Source organism: Acipenser ruthenus, unplaced genomic scaffold (genome assembly GCF_902713425.1).
Source record: "Acipenser ruthenus unplaced genomic scaffold, fAciRut3.2 maternal haplotype, whole genome shotgun sequence".
In the NCBI taxonomy this organism is placed as follows: Eukaryota; Metazoa; Chordata; class Actinopteri; order Acipenseriformes; family Acipenseridae; genus Acipenser; species Acipenser ruthenus.
Window position 1 is genome coordinate 20477 of NW_026708347.1, and position 23497 is coordinate 43973.

The 23497-nt window shown below is 43.5% G+C and overlaps 1 protein-coding gene across 4 annotated transcripts in view; it reads right to left on the reverse strand.

Annotated features, from left to right (window-relative positions):
- The window catches only part of LOC117419723 (dynein axonemal heavy chain 7-like), a 64839-nt gene that overhangs the window by 20464 nt on the left and 20878 nt on the right, over positions 1–23497 (reverse strand). For 2 of the 4 annotated variants that reach the window (XM_059020927.1, XM_059020929.1), the window contains 2 exons: positions 9253–9371; positions 292–479 (listed from right to left, as the gene is read on the reverse strand). In XM_059020927.1, the coding sequence (XP_058876910.1) occupies positions 292–330 (39 nt within the window). In that variant the 5' untranslated portion in view covers positions 331–479; positions 9253–9371. Of the gene's footprint in view, positions 1–291; positions 480–5009; positions 5097–9252; positions 9372–11661; positions 14253–23497 lie in introns of those variants that run through there. The other 2 variants (XM_059020928.1, XM_059020930.1) reach the window with 2 other exon arrangements.

Sequence of the window (23497 nt, forward strand, 5' to 3'; positions counted from 1 at the left end):
CGCAAGATTCACAGCAGTAGCATAAGGGAATATTCAGATCTATTCAGAACTCTAAATGGAAAATTCTTCATGCATCACCAGTTACTGGTTGACATTTCCTCTTATACCACAAGAGAAAGGGTCACCTACACAGAACGTTATTGTTTCTTAAATTTTACCAGGAAGAAACTAAAATCCCACGAGCGTCCCTGGGGATGTACATATGCTATAGACTGGCAAGACTCGTCTCTGTTGACAAACTGGGTAACAGCACTTCAGCACCCCTAGATAGTAATGCAGAGAGCAGGTCACCTGCTTTATCTGGGAGCAGTCCAGCAGCAGCAGCTCCATGGGAACATGCACTGGCAGGGAGGCCCTGGAAGCGCTCAATCTCCCGGGTGTAATTGCACAGGTTGGGCTCCTTGCTGACGAACTCCTCCACGCGGCTCTCCGCCTCCACGCACAGCAGGGGCAGAGACGGCTGGTACACAGAGCAGTACCTGGATCAGGAGACACAGAGCCACTGTCAGCCTGGAACACCACGGTGTGGAACACATCTCTCTTTGAGTTCCTTCCTCTTTGAGTGTCAGTGCAAACCTTCAATCAGAATCCCTTCAGTGCCTGAGGTCCCCAGCTCCAACACTGCAGCTGCAGTTAAACTGGGTACAAAACAGACCCCCCCTCTGGGCAGAATGCCTAAAGTCTATCTCACCTCGAAACACCCAATCACAGAATATACAGGACAGGGAAAACTTACAAGAAACTTGAAGCAAGTCAAGTAGACACACATTCTGGCTTGTGCCTTCATCTGAAAACCAGAATCAGGGTGAAAAAGCAACAGCAAGAAGGTAGCTTATAACTTGACAGGCTAGTAAAATCTGAAGAGCTATCTTAACTCAGAGTGTTGCAGGGGGAACCGGTTAGCGGTTCCACTCTGGGGTACCTGGAGGACAGTCATGATTCTGAGAGCTCCAGTCCGCAGGGGGGCTTATACGCTTTGGAGTTTTAAAAAAGTTACCAGGATGTGACAACGGTAACAGAAAACAATACCAAGTAAATCAAATAGCAATGAAGAATACATGTGTGAAGATGAGTCTGAGTGAATCAAATAGCAATGAAGAATACATGTGTGAAGATGAGTCTGAGTGAATCAAATAGCAATGAAGAATACATGTGTGAAGATGAGTCTGAGTGAATCAAATAGCAATGAAGAATACACGTGTGAAGATGAGTCTGAGTGAATCAAATAGCAATGAATACACGTGTGAAGATGAGTCTGAGTGAATCGAATAGCAATGAATACATGTGTGAAGATGAGTCTGAGTGAATCAAATAGCAATGAAGAATACACGTGTGAAGATGAGTCTGAATGAATCAAATAGCAATGAAGAATACATGTGTGAAGATGAGTCTGAGTGAATCAAATAGCAATGAAGAATACACGTGTGAAGATGAGTCTGAGTGAATCAAATAGCAATGAAGAATACACGTGTGAAGATGAGTCTGAGTGAATCAAATAGCAATGAATACACGTGTGAAGATGAGTCTGAATGAATCAAATAGCAATGAAGAATACATGTGTGAAGATGTGAATCAAATAGCAATGAAGAATACACGTGTGAAGATGAGTCTGAGTGAATCAAATAGCAATGAAGAATACACGTGTGAAGATGAGTCTGAGTGAATCAAATAGCAATGAATACACGTGTGAAGATGAGTCTGAGTGAATCAAATAGCAATGAAGAATACATGTGTGAAGATGAGTCTGAGTGAATCAAATAGCAATGAATACATGTGTGAAGATGAGTCTGAATGAATCAAATAGCAATGAAGAATACATGTGTGAAGATGAGTCTGAGTGAATCAAATAGCAATGAATACATGTGTGAAGATGAGTCTGAATGAATCAAATAGCAATGAAGAATACACGTGTGAAGATGAGTCTGAGTGAATCAAATAGCAATGAAGAATACACGTGTGAAGATGAGTCTGAGTGAATCGAATAGCAATGAATACATGTGTGAAGATGAGTCTGAATGAATCAAATAGCAATGAAGAATACACGTGTGAAGATGAGTCTGAATGAATCAAATAGCAATGAAGAATACACGTGTGAAGATGAGTCTGAGTGAATCAAATAGCAATGAATACATGTGTGAAGATGAGTCTGAATGAATCAAATAGCAATGAAGAATACACGTGTGAAGATGAGTCTGAATGAATCAAATAGCAATGAAGAATACACGTGTGAAGATGAGTCTGAGTGAATCAAATAGCAATGAATACATGTGTGAAGATGAGTCTGAGTGAATCAAATAGCAATGAATACATGTGTGAAGATGAGTCTGAATGAATCAAATAGCAATGAAGAATACACGTGTGAAGATGAGTCTGAGTGAATCAAATAGCAATGAAGAATACACGTGTGAAGATGAGTCTGAGTGAATCGAATAGCAATGAATACACGTGTGAAGATGAGTCTGAATGAATCAAATAGCAATGAAGAATACATGTGTGAAGATGAGTCTGAGTGAATCAAATAGCAATGAATACATGTGTGAAGATGAGTCTGAGTGAATCAAATAGCAATGAAGAATACATGTGTGAAGATGAGTCTGAATGAATCAAATAGCAATGAATACATGTGTGAAGATGAGTCTGAGTGAATCAAATAGCAATGAATACATGTGTGAAGATGAGTCTGAATGAATCAAATAGCAATGAAGAATACACGTGTGAAGATGAGTCTGAGTGAATCAAATAGCAATGAATACATGTGTGAAGATGAGTCTGAATGAATCAAATAGCAATGATGAATACACGTGTGAAGATGAGTCTGAATGAATCAAATAGCAATGAAGAATACATGTGTGAAGATGAGTCTGAGTGAATCAAATAGCAATGAAGAATACACGTGTGAAGATGAGTCTGAGTGAATCAAATAGCAATGAATACATGTGTGAAGATGAGTCTGAATGAATCAAATAGCAATGAAGAATACACGTGTGAAGATGAGTCTGAGTGAATCAAATAGCAATGAATACACGTGTGAAGATGAGTCTGAGTGAATCAAATAGCAATGAAGAATACATGTGTGAAGATGAGTCTGAGTGAATCAAATAGCAATGAATACACGTGTGAAGATGAGTCTGAATGAATCAAATAGCAATGAAGAATACACGTGTGAAGATGAGTCTGAATGAATCAAATAGCAATGAAGAATACATGTGTGAAGATGAGTCTGAGTGAATCAAATAGCAATGAATACACGTGTGAAGATGAGTCTGAGTGAATCAAATAGCAATGAAGAATACATGTGTGAAGATGAGTCTGAGTGAATCAAATAGCAATGAATACATGTGTGAAGATGAGTCTGAATGAATCAAATAGCAATGAAGAATACATGTGTGAAGATGAGTCTGAGTGAATCAAATAGCAATGAATACATGTGTGAAGATGAGTCTGAATGAATCAAATAGCAATGAAGAATACACGTGTGAAGATGAGTCTGAGTGAATCAAATAGCAATGAAGAATACACGTGTGAAGATGAGTCTGAGTGAATCGAATAGCAATGAATACATGTGTGAAGATGAGTCTGAATGAATCAAATAGCAATGAAGAATACACGTGTGAAGATGAGTCTGAATGAATCAAATAGCAATGAAGAATACACGTGTGAAGATGAGTCTGAGTGAATCAAATAGCAATGAATACATGTGTGAAGATGAGTCTGAATGAATCAAATAGCAATGAAGAATACACGTGTGAAGATGAGTCTGAATGAATCAAATAGCAATGAAGAATACACGTGTGAAGATGAGTCTGAGTGAATCAAATAGCAATGAATACATGTGTGAAGATGAGTCTGAGTGAATCAAATAGCAATGAATACATGTGTGAAGATGAGTCTGAATGAATCAAATAGCAATGAAGAATACACGTGTGAAGATGAGTCTGAGTGAATCAAATAGCAATGAAGAATACACGTGTGAAGATGAGTCTGAGTGAATCGAATAGCAATGAATACACGTGTGAAGATGAGTCTGAATGAATCAAATAGCAATGAAGAATACATGTGTGAAGATGAGTCTGAGTGAATCAAATAGCAATGAATACATGTGTGAAGATGAGTCTGAGTGAATCAAATAGCAATGAAGAATACATGTGTGAAGATGAGTCTGAATGAATCAAATAGCAATGAATACATGTGTGAAGATGAGTCTGAGTGAATCAAATAGCAATGAATACATGTGTGAAGATGAGTCTGAATGAATCAAATAGCAATGAAGAATACACGTGTGAAGATGAGTCTGAGTGAATCAAATAGCAATGAAGAATACACGTGTGAAGATGAGTCTGAGTGAATCAAATAGCAATGAAGAATACACGTGTGAAGATGAGTCTGAGTGAATCGAATAGCAATGAATACATGTGTGAAGATGAGTCTGAGTGAATCAAATAGCAATGAAGAATACACGTGTGAAGATGAGTCTGAGTGAATCGAATAGCAATGAATACATGTGTGAAGATGAGTCTGAGTGAATCAAATAGCAATGAAGAATACATGTGTGAAGATGAGTCTGAATGAATCAAATAGCAATGAAGAATACACGTGTGAAGATGAGTCTGAGTGAATCAAATAGCAATGAATACACGTGTGAAGATGAGTCTGAGTGAATCAAATAGCAATGAAGAATACACGTGTGAAGATGAGTCTGAGTGAATCGAATAGCAATGAATACATGTGTGAAGATGAGTCTGAGTGAATCAAATAGCAATGAATACACGTGTGAAGATGAATCTGATTCCATTTTTTTTTAAGCTCTCGTTCTATCCGTCGGCACCTTAAAGCCATCGCATAGAATCAAATTAAAAGTAAATTGTCAGGTTAAGAGTGTTGTTAAGGAGCTGAGGAGTAGCTGGATTGAATTATCACTATATAGTCAGGGATTACTTAAATTTGTGCCTAATTGCTTGGCTGCTATTTTCAGATCTTGCTCATTCACCGATCCGAGGCACAATGATTACCTTGCTCCTCAATCTGTTACAGGTCGCCATGCTGTGAAATGACTTCATTTGCATGACACTTAGCCGCGCTCCACTTTGGAAGATATACTAAAACGATACAAAAACAAGAGACCATTGTGACTCCTGCTTACTAAACCAATTATCCAAGATGGCTCCGGGCTCCGAGAGTCTGGTTATTTATTTATTTCAAACTGATTGAAACGGGATTGATCCCTTTGAGCAGAGTGGCCTCTTGCAGTTGTAAAGCTCGCTATCTGTCAGAACACAGTTCCCTTCTGCAGTCTTATCAGGACTCCAGTAACAGCTTCTCAGCTCTTCGTTTCCTTGAGCTGTATCTGTGACTGTAAGCGTGCAGAATTGCAAGACAGACTCTGCTGCTCTACAATATCCTGTGTGCATTCTGTCTCAAGACAGACTCTGCTGCTCTACAATATTCTGTGTGCATTCTGTCTCGACAGACTCTGCTGCTCTACAATGTTCTGTGTGCATTCTGTCTCAAGACAGACTCTGCTGCTCTACAATATTCTGTGTGCATTCTGTCTCAAGACAGACTCTGCTGCTCTACAATATTCTGTGTGCATTCTGTCTCAAGACAGACTCTGCTGCTCTACAATATTCTGTGTGCATTCTGTCTCAAGACAGACTCTGCTGCTCTACAATATTCTGTGTGCATTCTGTCTCGACAGACTCTGCTGGTCTACAATATTCTGTGTGCATTCTGTCTCAAGACAGACTCTGCTGCTCTACAATATTCTGTGTGCATTCTGTCTCAAGACAGACTCTGCTGCTCTACAATATTCTGGTATTATATATTAAGGTTGAGTAGTAAAGCAGCTTCGTCAAAGAGGAAGTCTCGTCGAAATATCTACTTAGTAGTTAATAGTTTATCAGAGATGAGACCTACTTCTGCTTGTAAATTAATAAAGTGAATGAATTATATATAAAGAAATAGTTCGTGTGAGTTTCCGAAGTGTATGGCAAATGCAGGCTTTAGGTGCTTAATAATTAAAGCTCACTAAATTTATTTATTCCACCCATGATGACCTGAATGCATACGTGAAATACTTTTACATATTCCTGCAGTATAAATATATTAAAATGCTAACTTTGAATGCTGAACCCACAATGTTAGGGTTTCTCACAGATGTTGGCTCTGCATGTTTTTGGACAGAGAATGTTACCCAAATAAAAACTGGATTAAACTGCTTTTTTAATGAAACTAGATTAAACTGCTTTTCAATGGGGTTCTGGACTGACTCTGTCTGACTTTCTACCAACTTTCAGGTTATTTTGTGAAAATGTATAAAGTTATTGCAGCAGCCTGTCTGGTGATAACAGACTCCGGACAGGCGAGCATATGGGTTACAGCTATAAAAACACACATGTAAATGCAATTTTATACTTGTTTTTGTAAACCGAATGAAAATTACCTGGTCCTTTTATCCAAAACCAGAAGCTGTTGTTTGCAATAGATGCTGTCTGAGATTCAGCATTCTCATTATTTTCAAAATGTACATTTTCTGTTTCAGGTACTCATTTCCTGTTCACCTGTGCGGTGTGATTGGAGCACACCGTCTTCAAGTGACGGCTGCTTCTTTTGTTCTGGTCTCTGTATGAGTTGACTGTTTGGAAATCTCATCCCCAGTAATGTCCTGTTCCTCTTCATAAGCGTCAAGGATGTGAAGGCTGTTTAAAATGACATTAGCCCCGAAGTGGGGAAATCTAGGTCAGCTCTGAATATCTGAGATGAGTTGGATTTAGCCAGGACCCTGGAATCCCCTCCTCTCTGGAGCAGTGCCGTGGGACCCATCATCTCAACGGCATGCTGCAGCCTGGAGGAGTTTCACAAACTCAAGCATGGGGGAGTCTTCTAGCTGGAACACTGGTTAGATCTCAACCACCTGCTGAGCCGCTAACATCCTCTCTTATAGTAGAGCGTGGAACACAAGCCAGGCTGGTTTGGGTGAAGGGCTACAACACGCGGTCTTAGCAAAGTAAAACATCCATCCCTATTAAACACTATATAATGCTAAAAGAAACTTACTGCAATAACGTTTTGACAAGAGGTCTTTCTCAATGGCTTCACCCATGCACCAATGGATTCACCAATGATGCACCAATGATTCACCAATGATGCACCAATGATGCACCAATGCACTGGAACAACACTGATGCCACTGCAAGAGTCAGCATGAAAGCCCTCCAGTATGAAATACTTAAACCCTCTTTAACAAAACAAATTATAAAAAGAATTCCTTTAATATAAAGCGATTGCTCTGGATGCCTCAGTGACCCCCTCCCCACCCCAAACACATCTTTCTCCTTTGTCGGCTATTTAATTATCAAGGCTTTGAGATCAGGCTTATTGTAGGGGAAGAAAGCAGGCTTTCAGACGGGAGAAACAAAGTGAAATAAATGATAGAATCAGCTTATAAAATAAGAGTGGCGGGCGCTGGGTCAGCGGTTAGCTGGAGGTTAACGTCGGCGTTCGTTAAGATGAAAGCAGGTACAGCAGGTGCACAGTGAAGATCAAAGGGCCCTTGTCAATTGGTTCTGAAAGTCCCAAACACTCACAAACAGGAGAGCACAGCCCCGTGCATTACCTCAGCAGAGTAATTCAAACACTCACAAACAGGAGAGCACAGCCCCGTGCATTACCTCAGCAGAGTAATTCAAACACTCACAAACAGGAGAGCACAGCCCCGTGCATTACCTCAGCAGAGTAATTCAAACACTCAAACAGGAGAGCACAGCCCCGTGCATTACCTCAGCAGAGTAATTCAAACACTCACAAACAGGAGAGCACAGCCCGTGCATTACCTCAGCAGAGTAATTCAAACACTCAAACAGGAGAGCACAGCCCCGTGCATTACCTCAGCAGAGTAATTCAAACACTCACAAACAGGAGAGCACAGCCCCGTGCATTACCTCAGCAGAGTAATTCAAACACTCAAAACAGGAGAGCACAGCCCCGTGCATTACCTCAGCAGAGTAATTCAAACACTCACAAACAGGAGAGCACAGCCCCGTGCATTACCTCAGCAGAGTAATTCAAACACTCAAACAGGAGAGCACAGCCCCGTGCATTACCTCAGCAGAGTAATTCAAACACTCACAAACAGGAGAGCACAGCCCCGTGCATTACCTCAGCAGAGTAATTCAAACACTCAAACAGGAGAGCACAGCCCCGTGCATTACCTCAGCAGAGTAATTCAAACACTCACAAACAGGAGAGCACAGCCCTGTGCATTACCTCAGCAGAGTAATTCAAACACTCACAAACAGGAGAGCACAGCCCCATGCATTACCTCAGCAGAGTAATTCAAACACTCAAACAGGAGAGCACAGCCCTGTGCATTACCTCAGCAGAGTAATTCAAACACTCAAACAGGAGAGCACAGCCCCGTGCATTACCTCAGCAGAGTAATTCAAACACTCAAACAGGAGAGCACAGCCCCGTGCATTACCTCAGCAGAGTAATTCAAACACTCACAAACAGGAGAGCACAGCCCTGTGCATTACCTCAGCAGAGTAATTCAAAACACTCACAAACAGGAGAGCACAGCCCCGTGCATTACCTCAGCAGAGTAATTCAAAACACTCACAAACAGGAGAGCACAGCCCATGCATTACCTCAGCAGAGTAATTCAAAACACTCAAACAGGAGAGCACAGCCCCGTGCATTACCTCAGCAGAGTAATTCAAAACACTCACAAACAGGAGAGCACAGCCCCATGCATTACCTCAGCAGAGTAATTCAAACACTCACAAACAGGAGAGCACAGCCCCGTGCATTACCTCAGCAGAGTAATACAAACACTGACAAACAGGAGAGCACAGCCCCGTGCATTACCTCAGCAGAGTAATTCAAACACTCACAAACAGGAGAGCACAGCCCCATGCATTACCTCAGTAGAGTAATTCAAACACTCACAAACAGGAGAGCACAGCCCCGTGCATTACCTCAGCAGAGTAATTCAAACACTCACAAACAGGAGAGCACAGCCCCGTGCATTACCTCAGCAGAGTAATTCAAACACTCACAAACAGGAGAGCACAGCCCCGTGCATTACCTCAGCAGAGTAATTCAAACACTCACAAACAGGAGAGCACAGCCCCGTGCATTTAGCAGAGTAATTCAAACACTCACAAACAGGAGAGCACAGCCCCATGCATTACCTCAGCAGAGTAATTCAAACACTCAAACAGGAGAGCACAGCCCCGTGCATTACCTCTTACTCACCTCTGCGGTCCGTGGCTGTTATTTGTAATCACGGCTCGAATCCTCGCTTTAGCCGACAGCACGATTTCTTCTCCCATCTGCACACAGCTGATGAATCTGATTTGCAGTTTATCTACAGCCTGCGGAACACACACTGATGGTTTAACAGAAAAGGGCTTATCGACACCCATTAAAACACCTTTCATTGGGACAGGTTGATTTAAGAGATTCCAATAAGCGCAGCCCTAAAAGCAGTGGCCCCCGCAGATACCCGTGTCACCATTTCAATTACAGGTGGAGAGTCTTTAACTCGCTGTTAACCCTTTCAACTCACTCGGGATCAGATTGCATGTCAACAATCACATTCATTTGATTTCTTCTAGCTCACAATTCACCCAACTTAACAAAGCAAAAAGAGAGAGACTTGACATTTTAAAGATTTCATTAAAATGCCCCCTAATTCACGTTTCTTTTGTAAGACACACTGGCTGCTTTATACTGACCATGGGCAGTCCTTTGTTTCTGAGAAAATGTGTTAAAACAGATTAACAAGTAAAGTATCTTGAAAGAGAACTAACCCACCACAAATCCACATCTCTGAGCTTTCTGATGTTGATAGTGTTCGCTGGTACAAAACCAGGGGTCTGAAGCACAATGACGGCGCTGCTACTGGTACGACATTCTATTCTATTTGAAACTATTGTTATTAAAGTTTATTTTAGCATTCCTGTATTTAAAGAAGCAAAGAGCCTACTTCCCAGCATTTCAGTGTGTTTCGCATGCCTTTGTCAAGGGAAAGAGTGTACATTATCTAATGTTGTTTCTTCAGTTTGTGTTCAGTTTTGTAAACTGTTGAACTATTGGTTCATTAACTTTTTTATTTTTTATGTTTGATAGATGATTCTGTATTTTAACAATAACAATTACATTATTATTTTTACTACAACTACTACTATTACTGTCGAGGAGAGCTCAGCACGCGATGGTGCTCCACACCCTCCACTTTCTCACCCTCGTCTCCTGCCGGGACACAGCTTGGCGGGAGCCCCTCCAACCCCCGAGGACGAGAGTCCCCAGTGGGAGGCCCTGTACTCCCCGCTGGTCCCCAGAGGAGCTGGGGACCTGGGATGGAGGGTGCTGCATGAAGCGCTCGCGTCAGGAGAGATCCTGCGTCACTTGACTGACTCGGACGCTGCATGCCCTTTCTGCGGACAGTCCAACGGGTCACATTTATTTTCGGTGCGCCAGGCTACAGACGTTCTTCCTCCTCCTGAAGAACCTCATGCTGCAGTTCTGGCTGCATCTTTCCCCTACCCTGTTTATTTTCGGGCAGTCTGTTCATAGCTCCACCAAGAAGAGAGACCTCTTGGTGAACCTGCTCCTGGTTCTTGCTAAACTGGCCATTTACAAGACCAGGAAGTGCAAGATCACTAGGGAGGGTCTCTTTTGACTGCGGAGCCATGTTCAGGGCCCTTCTCCGTTCAAGGAATACTTTAGAGCACACGTGGAGTCTGCTGCCGATATGATGGCCTTTGTTGACCAGTGGGCTGTAAGTGGCGTGCTTTGCAAGGTTGTTTTTAGTTCAGTATTACATCTGAACATTTAATTTACAGACCTTTTACCGTTTTTTTCTTTCAATTTAGTTAATGGCCAGTCTTTGTTAGCACCCCCTTTTGTTTAGCGGGTCACACCACCTTGAGTAAGCCTGATCTCGTCTGATCTCAGAAGCATAGCAAGGTTGGGCTTGGTTAGTACTTGGATGGGAGAGCACCTGGAACACCAGGTGCTGTTTGACAGCTGATGTACTCCCCCTACTGGTCATTAAATAGGACTACTACTACTACCACCAATGCCAGTTTTGTAATGTTTGCAATCCCTCCCTGTGGAGGCTGCCTGCTCTCTGCTCTCTGCTCTCTGCACCACAGAGACCTGCTGCTAATAAAACAGGGAGCAGCTGCAGCTGGAATGGACCGGCTTTTTCAGGTCATCACACAATCCATTACAGACCTCACCTGCGGCAGCCCAGTTAATGTGCCTGGTGCTGTGAAACACAACAAGGCAGGCAGGGAGGAAGGGAGGGAGACAGGCAGGCAGACAGGCAGCTTGCTTTGGTTGACAATGAAAGTTGATTTTCACAGCTGACAAGCGCTGTTCTGCGAAGCTGCCAGTGTGTGCATTGATTAAAGGGCTGGTGTAAACACAACAGATTGAGTCTATGCCTCCGCTAGATGAGACAGTAGATGCCTGCGGTCTGAGAGCTTTCTCAGACATCTGGCCAGTCAAAACTAGGGAAACTGTACATGTGCTTATTTGACAAACATGTGTTAAAACAACTGTGGTCATTTAACCATGAATTCACTAAAAAGATCACCAATCATGCAGGGTGCTTGAATTCAGTTCAGTATCTTCCATGGCTACAGTTTGCAGTACCTGGAACAGCTGGTGCTCGATGTGTGGAAAGCGCTGGACACTGAGGACCACACTGTCCACTATAGAGTGCAGGCAGCGGGTGTGGACGGTGTGAACGAGACATCAGTCTTCTCCCAGCACAGCTTCTACAGACAGGAAACAGGCACTCTGACTTCTGTTTATTAGGGAGGTGCTGTTACTCACTACTCACACTCGGAATTGCTTTTAAGAAGCATTTATCAGGGGGCTCCCGAGTGGCGCATCCAGTAAAAGCACTCGCTAGAGTGCAGGATGCGCTCTATAGCCTGGATGTCGCCGGTTCGAGTCCAGGCTATTCCACAGCCGACCGTGGATGGGATCTGCCAGGGGGCGGCGCTCAATTGGCCGAGCGTTGTCCGGGGGGAGGGAGGGTTGGGTCGGCCAGGGTGTCCTCGGCTCACCGCGCACCAGCGACCCCTGTAGTCTGGCCGGGCGCCTGCGGGCTTGGCTGTAAGCTGCCCAGAGCTGCGTTGTCCGCCGATGCTGTAGCTCTGAGGCGGCTGCACGGTGAGTCTGCAGGTGTAAAGAAGCGGGTGTGTTCATCTTCACCCCTCCCGAGTCAGCGCAGGGGTGGTAGCGGTGAGCTGAGCCTAAAAATAATTGGGCATTTCAAATTGGGGAGAAAATAATAAAAAAACTAATTGGCAATGACTAAATAAAAAAAAAAAAGCAGCATTTATCAGCAGTTATTCAAAAAAGCCATTCATTAAAGTGTTGATTTAAAAACAGGAAAAGCGGTCCTTCCCTCAGTTTACAACTGAGTACCAATCAATGGCTATGCCAGTACAACAGTAAAAATGTCAGCATCCCGGATTAGAAAATAATCTTCCAGCCAGCTTTTAAAACACCCAAGGAGAAGCTTAACTGCCATTTTTGGTACGTAATTGTAAACTCAAAAACACACGATTGTTTCATCACAGTAATCAGGATTTCCTGGACTCATTTTTTAACTTCCAGTCCTTTGTGACGCATTAACTCTCTCTGATCCTTTTTAGTACATAATTTAATAATCAAGAATAAACAAGTGGTCAATAATATCCTGATAATCGATTGCTTTAACCCTGACAGTATTCTTCTATGTGGGATTATTGCTTGAAACACATTATTAACCCCTTATCTGCTGCAACCACACTGATCATAAAAGCAACAAATGTCATTGTATAGCAGGCTGTGTGGTCCGGTGGTTAAAGACAAGGGCTTGTAACCAGGAGGTCCCCGATTCAAATCCCACCTCAGCCACTGACTCATTGTGTGACCTTGAGCAAGTCACTTAACCTCCTTGTGCTCCATCTTTCGGGTGAGACGTAATTGTAAGTGACTCTGCAGCTGATGCATAGTTCACACACCCTAGTCTCTGTAAGTCGCCTTGGATAAAGGCGTCTGCTAAATAAACAAATAAATAAACAAATAATTGTTGCACTACCTGTGAAAATGTTGGAAGGACACAGAATGTGTCCATATCACTGCAGTTTCATACTCCAAGCATTGCTGTGAACCCGATTAGACACATCTGAGCTTGTTACTTCTTTAAGTGTGACTAATTCATCTCAGAGGCTTGCTTCTGCACCGCTGTAAATGAGGACTCAGCAATACCACGAAATGTGTTGTTGATAATTGTTATTACCTTTCAAAAACAAATGACCTACCGTGCACAATTTATATTGCATTTATACTGCAAACTCAACATGTCGGGGAAGTGAACAGACAAACAAGCATTCGAACCTGGCCTGGGCTCACAGAGGAGGACTCTGTACAGCTGACAGGGGCTTTATTAGAACTGATGAGCCTCAGAGGCTTTGCTTTCTCTGCTGGGAGCTCAAATAAATACAAATAAAGAGAAATCAAGTAAGGAGCAGTAAAAAAAAAAGTTTATTTAGAGGAACAGCCTGAAAACGCATCACCCCTGCTGTATAACTGTTATTTATTAGATATTTTCCAGTGGTGTGGTCCTGTATATATCACTATTCAATCTGAATGTTTTTGCTGTTTGGTTTTCTGTCATTCAGTGCTGTGTATTTTCATCATTCAGTGCTGTGTATCTTTGACTGAAAGCGTTCTTTACAGAGCTGAAGATGCAGTGACTCCGTACACAGGAAGTGTTAAATATTGAATTTGGACTGATACCCCAGCATTCAGAGAGCAGTTCAGTATCCAGAGCCACAAACACTCCCTTCCAAACCCCTGGAAGGAGCCCAGAGCCGGGGAGCCCCTCTCTCTCACACTTCCTGCACCCCCCGTCCCTCCAACACTGCTCCTTTTCTACAGAATGCACTAAACAGAGGTGTGTGGAGGATCTGTGAGTATAGCTCAATCTCCATCCAGTGCTGCAATTCATCTCTCATTTACCATCGTCTTCTCCTGGGCCGCGAGTGGCGGTGACTCATCCAGCCTGTCAATCACTGGGATGCTGTCAGGGAGGGAGGCTGGAGTTAGGGTCAGGGTTAGGGTTGGAGTTAGGGTCAGGGTTAGGGCTGGAGTTAGGGTCAGGGTTAGGGCTGGAGTTAGGGTCAGGGTTAGGGTTGGAGTTAGGGCTGGAGTTAGGGTCAGGGTTAGGGCTGGAGTTAGGGTCAGGGTTAGGGCTGGAGTTAGGGTCAGGGTTAGGGCTGGAGTTAGGGTCAGGGTTAGGGTTGGAGTTAGGGTCAGGGTTAGGGTTGGAGTTAGGGTCAGGGTTAGGGTTGGAGTTAGGGTCAGGGTTAGGGCTGGAGTTAGGTTCAGGGTTAGGGCTGGAGTTAGGGTCAGGGTTAGGGCTGGAGTTAGGGTCAGGGTTAGGGCTGGAGTTAGGTTCAGGGTTAGGGCTGGAGTTAGGGTCAGGGTTAGGGCTGGAGTTAGGGTCAGGGTTAGGGCTGGAGTTAGGGTCAGGGTTAGGGTTGGAGTTAGGGTCAGGGTTAGGGTTGGAGTTAGGGTCAGGGTTAGGTTAAGTGTACTTTTTATGAGTCTGTATAAAAGTAGCGAGTGTTGGTGTGTGTGTGAGAAATATACGTGGTAGAAATATATGACTCCTCCCCAAAGTGCAGGAGGGTTGTACGCTCAACCACAGTTGGAGTCTGTCTTGGGTAAAGCAAGCTCTCTAACTGAAGCACCTCCCTGGCTCTGAGCGTGACACCTGCTTCCTTAACAGTGATTGATTGAAAGCGCTTTCTCCCCGTTCTCCTGAGTTCTACTGTGGATATGAAAAGAAATCGAGTCGAAGATTACACAGTGCCCCCTCCCCTCTCATCTTTAAGATAACATCAATCAGTCAATGTGGGAGTGGGGGTGTGCAGATTGACGTAGCCAGAGAATAAAACACTGGGCACTCCCACAGGACTGAGCATGTTCTCTCCTCATCATTTCTTTTCTCAGTAGCACTGAAGGGTTTACCTCATACCTCATCTCCTCTCGCACATCACAGCGGCAAGGCAGCAGGGATATTCTTTAACAGAGCGCTCTGCTCGTATGCTGTACCCCAGGAGGTCCTGCGAGAGCTGAAGAGAGCAAACGGTTACATTCCCCAGGTTCACGATATCGAGATCTCCATGTGATGAAACATTGTCTTAAGACTTAAGTAGTGTTGCAATTGCACCGAACACAACAAACAAAAACAAACAAAAAACATGCTGTATCTGAACAAATGACACATTGCCCTAAAAGTGGACAGTGTTATCTGAACTGCAGCTGTGTTGACAATGACTGCTGCTCTGAATACCGTATCTGTATCTAGCAATACAAAGCAGACTCCAATGACTCCAATACGGAACTATGCAAACCCTGTCCAAACCATACTCAGCTATGCATTGTACTGTAGTTGAACATCTTGGTGATTATCTTTTGTGGGAATACGTTGCTCAGAAAGCATGCAGTGAAGTTACAGTTACTATAGTAGTGCAGCTAATACTGAACTATCTGTGTTTATGAACTGCACAGCCATGTGCAGTTTGAGGGCCTCTGCTGTTACTGTGGCGTAATCATGTCACTGCAGTGACAGTGCTGTTACTGTTGTGTAATCATGTCACTGCAGTGACAGTGCTGTTACTGTTGTGTAATCGTGTCACTGCAGTGACAGTGCTGTTACTGTGGCGTAATCGTGTCACTGCAGTGACAGTGCTGTTACTGTTGTGTAATCGTGTCACTGCAGTGACAGTGCTGTTACTGTTGTGTAATCGTGTCACTGCAATGACAGTGCTGTTACTGTTGTGTAATCGTGTCACTGCAATGACAGTGCTGTTACTGTTGTGTAATCGTGTCACTGCAGTAACAGTGCTGTTACTGTTGTGTAATCGTGTCACTGCAATGACAGTGCTGTTACTGTTGTGTAATCATGTCACTGCAGTGACAGTGCTGTTACTGTTGTGTAATCATGTCACTGCAGTGACAGTGCTGTTACTGTGGCGTAATCATGTCACTGCAGTGACAGTGCTGTTACTGTTGTGTAATCGTGTCACTGCAGTGACAGTGCTGTTACTGTTGTGTAATCGTGTCACTGCAATGACAGTGCTGTTACTGTTGTGTAATCGTGTCACTGCAATGACAGTGCTGTTACTGTTGTGTAATCGTGTCACTGCAATGACAGTGCTGTTACTGTGGCGTAATCGTGTCACTGCAGTGACAGTGCTGTTACTGTTGTGTAATCGTGTCACTGCAGTGACAGTGCTGTTACTGTGGTGTAATCGTGTCATTGCAGTGACAGTGCTGTTACTGTTGTGTAATCGTGTCACTGCAGTGACAGTGCTGTTACTGTTGTGTAATCGTGTCACTGCAATGACAGTGCTGTTACTGTTGTGTAATCGTGTCACTGCAATGACAGTGCTGTTACTGTTGTGTAATCGTGTCACTGCAATGACAGTGCTGTTACTGTTGTGTAATCGTGTCACTGCAAGTGACAGTGCTGTTACTGTGGCGTAATCGTGTCACTGCAATGACAGTGCTGTTACTGTGGCGTAATCGTGTCACTGCAGTGACAGTGCTGTTACCTACAGTGGATTGCTTCACTGAACTCCTGAAGAGAATAAAAGCAGCATAGTCGTTAATGGTTTTAATAAATGTGCACAACTGCTATCTAGAGCCTTAACCTGGGGAAGAATACAAGCACACAGCACAGTAATGCAAGTCTAACGGTCGTATTGTAATGGTTTGAAAGGAGACGTCCTTCGGATGAGACCTAAAACCGAGGTCCTATTGTAAGTGACTCTGCAGGAGCAGTTGTGATGCAGAGTTCACCCCCTAGTCTCTGTAAGTCGCTTGGATAAAAGCACCTGCTAAATAGTAAAATATATAATAATTCATTCCTAAAAGGTTTTTAAATGGTACTTCCCACTGAAAGGATCCTGTAGCAAAAACACAGATTTAAATGTCAGGAAAACATGGGTTAACACATGGCAGGTGTGTTTTTTTTTTTTTTTTTAATGCATTCAATGCTGCTTGCTCAGTCATTCAGCCTCCTTTGGCTTGAAAAAAGCTTTTTACTAGTAAAATTGCCTACACTTGCTGTGAAATATACCTCACTTTTGTCTGGATAAATTTCTTGGAACAGTGATTTTTGCCTTTTCATAACCAAAATCTATGTCTATCTGTTGCACTGCACGCATGGTTGAGTGATTGCATACCTCCAGCTGAAAGTGGGGTGTTCGGTTAGTGGTCAGTTTGTACGTTGGTGTCCGTAGCTCTGCGGTTCTGCTCTATGTATGTTTTGCATGGCTCTTTAAGACCTCATTGGCAATCTGCACGGCTCTTTTAACCTAAAAGGCTGGACAGCTCTGCTCTAAACAGTGGCAGGTCTGCTGGACTGTAATTCACAGGGTGACTGCGATGTAAAGATCCACTGCTGTCTGCCAGTGCTTATTGTAAAATACCTTTAAATCAGGGTGTGCTCATTTAAACTGACCACCACATGTCAATCACTTTGAGAAGATCATTAAAACAGGATGCCTTCAGAAACAGGATCTTCTCCTTCTTATCGGGGTTTAATATAAAATAACGGAGGACTTGAAAAGCAGCAGCAGAGATGCACTTGTCTTTTCATGTTTCTTTCATTTCGTATTCATGCGGCTTTACAAAAGTCAGGACGCAATCAGGAGTAGAAACAGAAGCATTTCAAAGCACCTGTACCCCTCGCATCCCAAAACAATAAGCCAGTCACATCCAATTAGGTTTCCGTCTATGAGCCTGTGTGATATCTGCTTGAAAGGAGAGTTTCTCTCTCTTAATAACGAGCCTCTCATCCTAAGAGACCAAGCTGCTGCTCCCTAGGGACTAGGGATAGGATTTCATTTTCATTTTCATTTTCAAAATCGCAAGAGGAAATTGTGTTTGAAAACAGATAATTACAGATGACTTCATTAAATAGCACTCCTCACTCAAAGGAAGACGGTGGAATCACACTTGAGACTGCAGAGTGCACGGCTGGCGTCTCCTCATGCACGCTGTAGACTGCTGATTGCAGAGCTGCTGCTTGGAAAGCTGAGGAGCAGTGCGCTCTCACCATCAGCCTGCAGACATCTGACATTTACAATGAGAACCAATAGAACTGTTAACCTTGAACATTCAATACAGTATAGAGAACTCAGTACAGTACTGGGGATCTGTGAACAAAGACTGTTTACTATGGACGTCAGTAGTGGACCTTACAAACAGCTAAATAAATAAGCTGTAATTAAATCCATTACTCAGACCACAAAACCAGACCTTTCTACTTGAGCAGGTCAGAGCACAGCTGCATATCTTAAACCCAACAGTTTCAATACAAAGAGCTCAGTATTTGGAATATCGTAGCAAAATAATTCCATTACAGTTGTTAGCTCACCACAGGGTTTATTGAGCCAGCAAATTCAATACAGATTATAAACTACAAGTGAAACATGGAGGCCCGCAGATGCAGACCTCTGAGCCAGCCAGCCCAATGCAGATAACTCTTCCCTCAATGCCACTGCAGTCATTATGGGGAATTTAGCCCTCAGATCTCAGCGCCAACACTTTTCATATATTCAATTATCAGGTGTTCAAAGCCTACAAACTTTACACAGAGAACTCCTGAGAATACTGGAGTCAAATAATTGAACACATTAGACACATTACTGCGATATTAGAGGCACCAAATTCGATGCAGGGGATCCGAGAGCCAGCCAATTCAATTCAGTAAAAGACAGAGAACCCAGTGAGAATGCCAGGGTCAGCATATCTGTTACGCTAGAGGCAGATTTCAACACTGCATTTGAGACTTGGAGAGATGCTCACTGATGTGACTGCGCAATGAGCTGAGTGTGATTTTCTATACAGAATGTGAACCTAAACATAGAGACATTATTATTATTAATAATAATAATAATAATAATAATAATAATAATAATAATATAATAATAATAATAATAATAATAATAATATGAAAACTAGTTTAGCTTTAATAGAAAATCCCCAGTGACTCAATGGATTTCAATAGGAGTTGTACCCTGTGGGACGAGCCTCTCTGAGTTTGCACTGATTGGTTTGTCCTGTGTAACACTCCTCTCTCCAATCTGTCCGCTGGTCGATCCCAGTTCTGGGTACTGATCATATTATAAGCAAATCTAGAGTTGAACTCTCCACCGCACTGGAATGTCCTTTTCCAGCAGGACTCCGGGAAGGAGAAACTCTGATAGCGCTGTAATCTTTGTTTGTAATGAATGGATTAATGTCAGAATAATAATAATAATAAACTCCTTGTTCTACAATGGTCTGATGAGGATGTGCCCAGGGTCAGGGTTAATAGTTCTGGTAGCTCCTTCCAGCAGCCCCCTCCCTGTGTTTGTACAGTCATGAATACACAAAGGAGACTCCCACACACTGCTGGTGGTTTGATCATTATCATTATCATCATCCGACTGTAAAAGAAACATAGCACCTGTGCATACAACACATACAAAAATACAAATCAGAGCCATCAGTGTCATGAAAAAGTGAAATCTCCATGCCTCCGTACATGGAGCACCTACATATACCCCTGATTCTGATACTATCACTAACCCGTGCTCACCGTGCTCACTTTACATCGGGCCAACGGTCCTCTAGATACATGTAAAAATGTAAGTGTGACACACAGACAGAGGGAGGGACAGCAACTCTGCTGTCTGATTATGAGGTATATATCGAACCAGCACTGAATAAAGGGATGATCCCTGCTGTTTTACTGGCAGGTATATTGAACCAGCACTGAATAAAGGGATGATCCCTGCTGTTTTACTGGCAGGTATACTGAACCAGCACTGAATAAAGGGATGATCCCTGCTGTTTTACTGGCAGGTATACTGAACCAGCACTGAATAAAGGGATGATCCCTGCTGTTTTACTGGCAGGTATACTGAACCAGCACTGAATAAAGGGATGATCCCTGCTGTTTTACTGGCAGGTATACTGAACCAGCACTGAATAAAGGGATGATCCCTGCTGTTTTACTGGCAGGTATATTGAACCAGCACTGAATAAAGGGATGATCCCTGCTGTTTTACTGGCAGGTATACTGAACCAGCACTGAATAAAGGGATGATCCCTGCTGTTTTACTGGCAGGTATACTGAACCAGCACTGAATAAAGGGATGATCCCTGCTGTTTTACTGGCAGGTATACTGAACCAGCACTGAATAAAGGGATGATCCCTGCTGTTTTACTGGCAGGTATACTGAACCAGCACTGAATAAAGGGATGATCCCTGCTGTTTTACTGGCAGGTATACTGAACCAGCACTGAATAAAGGGATGATCCCTGCTGTTTTACTGGCAGGTATACTGAACCAGCACTGAATAAAGGGATGATCCCTGCTGTTTTACTGGCAGGTATACTGAACCAGCACTGAATAAAGGGATGATCCCTGCTGTTTTACTGGCAGGTATACTGAACCAGCACTGAATAAAGGGATGATCCCTGCTGTTTTACTGGCAGGTATATTGAACCAGCACTGACTGCTGTTTGACGGCTTCGCATACAACCTCTCATATAAATATATATATAAATGAACAGAGAACCAGCATCTTGGGTCTGGGAAAAGTGAAAAAACATCCACAGCTGTGGCTAGAATATATACAGCTACAGAACAGATGTTGCAGATTTAATTGGAAAGGCTTTTTGTTTTGTTCTCCCTTTTAACCCAGTTTCAGATTGAAAACGCACATGTTATTCACCCTGGGGTGGGTGTGGGGGGGGGGGGGGTGAAGCCCTTGAATTTGTTGAAGCTGACACCCTGGGATCCTTCAAGAAGCTGCTTAATGAGATTCTGGGATCAATAAGCTACTAACAACCAAATGAGCAAGGTGGGCCGAATGGCCTCCTCTCGTTTGTAACCTTTCTTATGTTCTTAATTGAACATGGATTCTCACCTCCGGGACGTGAATTAGAACAGCCTTCCAAGGGAGATTGCACCAATATCACAACAATAAAACACTGTCTGCACTGAGCTGCACAGCCTGCTCACAGCAATAAAACACTGTCTGCACTGAGCTACACAGCCTGCTCACAGCAATAAAACACTGTCTGCACTGAGCTGCACAGCCTGCTCACAGCAATAAAACACTGTCTGCACTGAGCTGCACAGCCTGCTCACAGCAATAAAACACTGTCTGCACTGAGCTGCACAGCCTGCTCACAGCAATAAAACACTGTCTGCACAGCCTGCTCACAACAATAAAACACTGTCTGCACTGAGCTGCACAGCCTGCTCACAACAATAAAACACTGTCTGCGCAGCATGCTCACAACAGTAAAACACTGTCTGCACTGAGCTGCACAGCCTGCTCACAGCAATAAAACACTGTCTGCACTGAGCTGCACAGCCTGCTCACAACAGTAAAACACTGTCTGCACTGAGCTGCACAGCCTGCTCACAGCAATAAAACACTGTCTGCACTGAGCTGCACAGCATGCTCACAACAGTAAAACACTGTCTGCACATCCTGCTCACAACAGTAAAACACTGTCTGCACAGCATGCTCACAACAGTAAAACACTGTCTGCACAGCCTGCTCACAACAATAAAACACTGTCTGCACAGACTGCTCACAACAATAAAACACTGTCTGCGCAGCCTGCTCACAACAGTAAAACACTGTCTGCACTGAGCTGCACAGCCTGCTCACAACAATAAAACACTGTCTGCGCAGCCTGCTCACAACAGTAAAACACTGTCTGCACTGAGCTGCACAGCCTGCTCACAGCAATAAAACACTGTCTGCGCAGCCTGCTCACAACAGTAAAACACTGTCTGCACTGAGCTGCACAGCCTGCTCACAGCAATAAAACACTGTATGCACTGAGCTGCACAGCCTGCTCACAACAATAAAACACTGTCTGCACTGAGCTGCACAGCCTGCTCACAGCAATAAAACAAGTCAACAGACTTTTCTTTGAAGTCAATACACCTGTCAGATGGGCAAAAGTTTCAGGGCCGCATACAGACAATGTGACATCATTGTACGCAAGAGATAGCTACAGAGCCCAGGTCTAATCTGCATCTATTGATCTGTCTCTGACATTACGTGCACTACCCACACAACTGGGGTACAGAGTCAAACACACTCCCTCAATAAAACCCTAGTTTGACACTTACTTGATTTTTAAAATACATACCGCTCCACGGAAACTAGCTCTCCTGCTGAAACACAGATGCATCTAGAGCCTGTCTTTAAATAAGATAGATATCCTGGTTCACAAAGTAACCAAACCAACAAGAGAAAGTAATCCTGGCACAATAAATACAGCAGCAGTATTAGCCGTCAGTGGCTGTAGGTACTGTTTATTAAATAAAGAGGCCCCCAAGCATTCATAATGAGCAGACATCTACTTTTCATTATCCCCTGTCAACACCACGAGAAACCCTACATCGCCTGTCAAGGGCTACAGATGAATCCATTCATTTCTTTATTAGCTCCATTTTTTTTCTTCATCAACTTGACTGAACACATCTAGTCCCCCCACCGCCTCCCAGAGCGAAGAAGGCTTCCTTCAGCTTTTCATACAATCCTAATCCATCTCCATTATACTGGAGAAAATGGTATTTGTCACTTTGCGGAGAAGAAATAATCAATATGTCCTCTGGGGCAATGCATGCATTAAATGCGGCAAATTGATGTCTCTCACCCAAATGCAGCTTGCCAGTAGATTGCTTTTAGCTAATAGAAAGCCGCAGGACTCTCTGCTGGCTGGCAGCTGGGAGACACGCAGAGCGGAGTGGCTGGCAGAGAATCTCATCTCCGACCGCTCTGCTCGGGTAGCAGTCAAATCGGCTCCAAATTGAACTGGAGATGTTTCTAAACATGCATTTCAAATGAGGGGTCTGGTGACAACAAACTGCCACCATATAGAGAGAGCACAGAGAGATTGAAACTGCACAGCAAACCACTACCACATAGAGAGAGCACAGAGAGATTGAAACTGCACAGCAAACCACTACCACAGAGAGAGAGCACAGAGAGATTGAAACTGCACAGCAAACCACTACCACAGAGAGAGAGCACAGAGAGATTGAAACTGCACAGCAAACCACTACCACATAGAGAGAGCACAGATAGATTGAAACTGCACAGCAAACCACTACCACAGAGAGAGAGCAGAGAGAGATTGAAACTGCACAGCAAACCACTACCACAGAGAGAGAGCACAGAGAGATTGAAACTGCACAGCAAACCACTACCACATAGAGAGAGCACAGAGAGATTGAAACTGCACAGCAAACCACTACCACAGAGAGAGAGCACAGAGAGATTGAAACTGCACAGCAAACCACTACCACATAGAGAGAGCACAGAGAGATTGAAACTGCACAGCAAACCACTACCACAGAGAGAGAGCACAGAGAGATTGAAACTGCACAGCAAACCAC